Source organism: Haemaphysalis longicornis, unplaced genomic scaffold (genome assembly GCF_048455015.1).
Source record: "Haemaphysalis longicornis isolate Haplotype H1 unplaced genomic scaffold, Haemaphysalis longicornis Haplotype H1 scaffold_9, whole genome shotgun sequence".
Lineage (NCBI taxonomy): Eukaryota > Metazoa > Arthropoda > Arachnida > Ixodida > Ixodidae > Haemaphysalis > Haemaphysalis longicornis.
The window spans coordinates 13009821-13015820 of NW_027526460.1; the positions used below are offsets into that span (position 1 = coordinate 13009821).

The 6000-nt window shown below is 47.1% G+C and overlaps 1 protein-coding gene across 1 annotated transcript in view; it reads left to right on the forward strand.

The window, feature by feature from the left end:
• The window catches only part of LOC144152015 (sodium-coupled monocarboxylate transporter 1-like), a 36915-nt gene extending 30915 nt beyond the window's left edge, over positions 1-6000 (forward strand). Inside the window, exons 13-17 of the mRNA XM_077683200.1 lie at positions 913-999; positions 2320-2486; positions 4380-4477; positions 4812-4927; positions 5933-6000. Coding sequence (XP_077539326.1) covers positions 913-999; positions 2320-2486; positions 4380-4477; positions 4812-4927; positions 5933-5983 — 519 coding nt within the window. The 3' untranslated portion in view covers positions 5984-6000. The remainder of the gene's footprint in view (positions 1-912; positions 1000-2319; positions 2487-4379; positions 4478-4811; positions 4928-5932) is intronic.

The window sequence follows — 6000 nt, forward strand, 5'->3', positions numbered from 1 at the left end:
CAACAGCAGTAGTGGCATTGCTTTTACGCTTGTTTTAAACCGTCAAAGGCCTTTAGCCGAACCGCTTTTCTTTCGTTGTACCTCTAAACTGCAGAAATCAGTTTTCGCACTGTAAATTGCTGCAATTTATTTAGATTAGGAAAACTTCCCTCCAATTTGCAGAACAAAATCTTTATTACATTACTATTCTTTACTAAGGCAAATACCATATCGGCACATACGAAACGTCAACGGAACTTTTCAGGAGCAACGGGCAAATCTTCTCTTAACGCTACCATTTCGTGTCAGATAAAAACAAAATGTTTACAGCGCAGACACAGGAAGGACGAAGAAGAACGTTACACCACAAGCTCTGACTTTCAACAACATTTAGTGTAAGGAAAAAAAGCATCCTAAGAATTTTACTACATAAGATGCTTTTTTCCTTGCAATGAATGTTGTTGAAAGTCAGCGTTTGTGGTGTAACGTTCTTCTTCGTCCTTCGTGTGTCTGCGCTGATTGACATAAACCAACAAGCCCGATTGGTTCTTAGTGTCATGACACTAAGAATCTGCAGATAGCATGACTTAGGGGTCGAATTCGAATACCGCGAGCACCGCGCCACTCGGGAGGCAAATATGTTGCCTTCAGGCCATTGAACCACACAGGGCGTGCTCGTGATGTGCTGCAAAGACAGGTGGTGGTGAGAGAAAGCTTTTATTGCACTTTTTGTATGCTAGAAGAGCAGCCTCGTTGAGGGATGTCCTCAGTCCAGGACTCCGATTGCGGACACCATCCGACAGCCGTTGCTGGTTTTGCGGGGCAGTGCTGGACAGAGCTACTTTCCATTAGGAAAGGGCGGGGAAGTGTGTAGGGGTGAGTCCATCTGGTGGTGGCGAGGATACTCACCCGGTGGTCTTGGCGCGAGCGCAGGCGTCGGCGTCGCTGGTGGGCGCCCTCTCCGGTCCCTTGCTGGCCATATTTGTCCTTGGCACCTTCTTTCCTTGCGTCAAGAAGAAGGTGAGTCCACACAGGGTGGAAGGCTGCACTGGGCGTCGTAAGGCTAACTCTGCCTCTTTTGACTATAGCAGAAAGCTGGGCCAGTTGGTTCATAGATTTTGAAGTGGATTTTGAAGACGCTACACAAGGGAAGAATACAGACACGGGCGACACTGGACTTACAACTGATTTATTGGAAACGGACTCCCCTGGCTAAATACAAATTTCCTTCGCTTTCGCATGCGCAGAAAAGCCACACCCTACGCAACAAGGAGGCAAGCAAGGCACAAAACCCAATCTTACACGTGTTGCAGTCCGCTAAGAAAAGCGATTTCTTTGTCGGTGATTACCACGGAAAGTTCACTGACACATTTTTCACCATGTTTATATATCATGAAGGCTTCGATAATCACCCGCTCCTGCTTCGTCGCACCACGCCCCACTATGGACACGCTTTTCAGACCCGGGCTGCAACGGCATTGGCCTTCTTGATATATAAACACGGTGAAAATTGTGTCAGTGAACCCTCTGTGGTAATCACCGACAAAGAAATAACAAATCCACTAAAGCCAGATAATCTCAAAGATGTGAGCTTTGTTCGAGGCATTTCCTTAAAGCAATGAACAGGTATGAAAGGAGATAGCGAAGGATGCTTCCTCTGCGCCAAGCGTCGTTCGCAACTTGGTATGTAATGCGTAGCACTTAGAAAAACTCGCTGTTGCGCTAGTATTTTGAGAGCAACTCTGAGAATGGCGTACGTCCAGTTTCTTCATAGATAGGGCGCTTCTTTAACAATGCATACAACATTGGCTTTGAGGCAATCATAAATGTTCCACATGCACAGTCACTTGACAATTAACATTTTCACGGAGTGCTCATTGCTGCGACATACCAGAGTTTCGCGACACGTGACTTCCTGTTTGTCCGAGAAGAGAATAAAGCTATCGTATACGTAAGTAAATCTCACAAATAATGAAACGCAATCGCCAAAACGGTAGACCAGAGAACACAAACTTCCAAGATTTGATTTTAGCAAGTTTCGGCAACGGCAAACGGTACGGATGCATATTCAAAGTTGTTTCACCGCGCTCCACTGCTTTGTTAATCCCAGCATTCAATGACCCCAAATGGTCACTAGGGTCGTCCCCACTTTTAAGGCCGGCCGTCTAGGCAAGGCATTACGTGGGAGCATTGAACCTGGCGTATGTCACTTTTTAACTTTTTTAACGAGTCGTTCACTTGAAGACTTCCGTACTTGTATTTTTATGTTAGTCTGTCATTTCTTTTTGACCACACCGGCGACGGGAGCGCATGCGTAAGGCCGCCCACCGAATAACCCAGGGTGCCGTGACGGGCATCCTGCTGGCGATGGCGCTGTCATGGTGGCTGGCCCTGGGCTCTATCGTGTACCCGCGAGATGCCGACGATCTGCCCACGTCTACGGCTGGGTGCACGGAGTTCAACCAGACGATAACCGCCGGATCCTACGAACCCCCGCCCATCCCAACGTAAGCCTCATTTGCTAATGGAATACTTCACACACGCGCCTGAAATGCAGCCGTGCAGCTACAAAGGCAAGCTATGCATCTTTCTCAGCGACCCTTGGCCAGGACAAATGTTCCTTAAAACTGCGAAGTTTCTCGGAAAGTTGTATAGCTTCCTTCGTAGCTGCATGGCTGACTTTCAGGCGTGTGTGTGTGAAGTTTTCCCTTCCCCGAAACTTACTCCGACTGAGGATTTCTCCTAAGCTGGTCGAGTAAGCGACTAGGCGTGCATTTAGCACCACGATGATTTACATACGTACGTTGATACCGCGGGAAAGATAAAGAGATTGAAGTGATAAGAGCAGGTGACGCCATCGGAGGGATAGAGGGAGCGGTAAAAACGGGACACTTTGATATGCATCCAAGTGTCTGAAATGCGGTTATCGGTTACTGCATGTAATCAATGCGCACTTTCAACGGGGCCAGCTTGCCGACGTGAGAAACCATCAAGGGTTGAAAGGGGAATGCGTGGACGTTGGCTCACACGAGCATGCCGATACACGTTAGCGGCTGAAGTTGCAGTTCTACGATGTTGCATGTTCGGTACACCTGAAGCTACACGTTAAAACATCTTTATGGGGCGCCAACTCGTTACTGGCCCGTCGAAGGACTACGGACCTTCCTAAGCTGGTGTAGCGCATCATAAGGTGGCACAACATCAATATGATAAGTGCATATTTGGCCGCTGTCAACATTTGCGCAAATGCATGATAATTGGCTTGATGCAATCACTTTCACTCAGCATCGGACAGAGTTGTAAGGCGATAGACGTTTTTAATCTAACAATTGCGTTTTTAAACGCCCCACTCAAGAGCCTCAATGTTCAGGAGCTTCGTCAAATTCGATGATCGGAACGGCACGTTGACTCTGTAGCAAGTGTCTGTGCAGTATAAAAGACTGCGTACCTTTGTAATACAACAGCTCAGCTAGTACGCTGCCATTATCACTCAACAGAGGACGGAAAAACTGCCGCACTTTTTAGACGCGTATACCGAAAGCGCGTGAATAGACCCGTGGTAAGCAGCTGCGGCTGCGGTGACAACTTCGTGCTGGCTGGAACTCCGCAGTGTGCGTGCAGAGGCCACTGCAGTCCTACGCTACGCTGGGACTTCCCTGCTCCGAAGTGCGGGAAAAGGCTATTCGCATATCAGCTACTCGATTTGGAGCCGAAAGGCATTCCGTCCATAGTTTCCATCGATGGAAATATCCAAGGTGTGGATAGAACCTGCTGTACTTGACATATTAAGCCAGGTGCTATACGTCCCCATTGCCTCGCTACACAGCGCAGTTGTGCGGAAAGCAGTTCGATCATCAGAAAAGTGAAGGGCAAAATGCATCTGTACCCTGTCACAGTACCGAAGCTATAGGTGGCCTTTGGGATATCTCAATTTAAAAGCGCGGTATGCACGCCGTACGTTTGTCGGATTACCTATGGGGAGAGGGGTTGTGTCAGGTAGGCTACATGCGAAGCAGTCCGGCGCAAAGTGCACGGCATCGAGCCTAGAGAGAGAGAGAGAGAGAGAGAGAGATAGAGATAGAGAGAGAGAGAGAGAGAGAGAGAGAGAGAGAGAGAGAGAGAGAGAGAGAGAGAGAGAGAGAGAGAGAGAGAGAGAGAGAGAGAGAGAGAGAGAGAGTAGCCTAAGAAAAGCATGATTTGTAACGCCGTATGTCGGAAGTGCGCTCAAATTTGGAATAGAACGCTACGCGAAGTCAAACTAGGACTGCGTGAGAAACAGAATTTTCGCTAGGACCCGTTAGGTGTAAGCGAAATGCATGAAGTAGACAGACAGTGCGGGGAATGTAGCGATGTTATGGCAGCGCTAGATGTGTATACATTTTGCTGATCTGTTTCCGCAGCGGAATCTACCAGTTCTACCACATCTCGTTCATCTGGATTGGCATTGTGGGCTTCCTCGCACACATGGTCATCTCACTCACCGTCAGCCTCATCTTCGGTGAGCTGTCAGCGTCCTTTCTTGAAATTTCTTCATTCGTAATGGTTACTGTGACGATGTGACGTCACAAGGACGTGAAACAATTTTATGCTAAATATTTGCTGCTGGGGAAAAGATAGCATTACACACACACAAACACACACACACACACACACGCACGCACGCATGCACGCACGGACCGTAACGATTTGATACCAGTTTTGGAATGGTGCTGGTCTCATGTTATGCACTAACCATGCAAGCGACGGAGTGCTTAATGCCGGAAATGGTTCTTGGTGCATGCTTTTTCAAGGACCGTGTAAATTCTGATGACGTGTCTCTCACCCTCGTGCAGAGCGCAACGAGAAGGAGGAAGTCAATCCCAAGTACATCTGCCCTTTCGTTCGCCAGTACATGAGCAACTATGTCAAGAAAGACACGACCGCGGTACTCAAGGAACCACTGCCCACGGTAAGTAAACAATTCGGTGGCGGTATCAGCGAGTTTCCACATACAGCGCTTTTCATCAATGGTATCTCTGAAAGGCTAGTTGGTTCCTGGTACCTGAAATGTGCAACTGCACAATCAACAAGTTTTCCTAATGACGCATTTTTTAGTATTGGTATTTCTGGAAGGCTAGTCTCTTCCTTGTGCACGGAACACTGAACAAGCCAATCAATGCAGCAGGTACACAACGTAGAACAGGTGCAGAACCTAGAAGAGAGAACAAGTACCCACAGGACAGGTGCAGCACATAAAACAAGTTACTGCAAATTTGTTTCAAGAAGCAAAGCTTGACTTGTACAGGAAAGGGGAAAGAGAAAAGTTCGTTCAAAGCGCGCCAGCGTCATTTTCGCTCAAAGTAATTGGTGCAGCGAAAGGAAGCTTGCTTCACGTATTTCGTGCTTTTCGTACAACCACTTTGATGTTCAACACAGATGAAGTCGTTCATTAGGCTCATATTTGAAGCAAGCTAATCGAAGACTACTTTTATGATTTACCGATGACCTTACAACACTATTATTATATTCAAACATAAAAGTTCCTTTCGAATTGAAGTTGCTACAACCTATTAGCCTGTGTACTGGCAGGACAGCACCTTCACGTTATCTTTTAGCAGAATACTTCACTTCAAAATGGCACATTCAGAATATCACAGTAGCAAAATGACGTCAGAATCTCAGTAACTTACTCCAAAATGATAACGGTTTAGCCGATCCATTTCGCTGGCATGACATTTCAGGAGACGCCTTCGTCCTACAGTATGCATAAGTGTGATCGTGATGAAGATGATGGTTGTGCTGATGATGACGATGGCGACGACGATGACGATAAATATGACGTTTAACTGCGCCGTTTGACAGATGCATTAGACTTTATTCTTCTGCTCTGTACCGCAACCACTTAATGTTGGGCAGCGTAAGGTACCAAAATCTAGTGTGCAGCACAGTTATTCTTTTTCCTTTCTTCTTACAGAACGGGGTGTCACCGACGGAACTCAAGCGATTGATGTCAGAGGATCAATAAACAAAACCTGCCCAGTC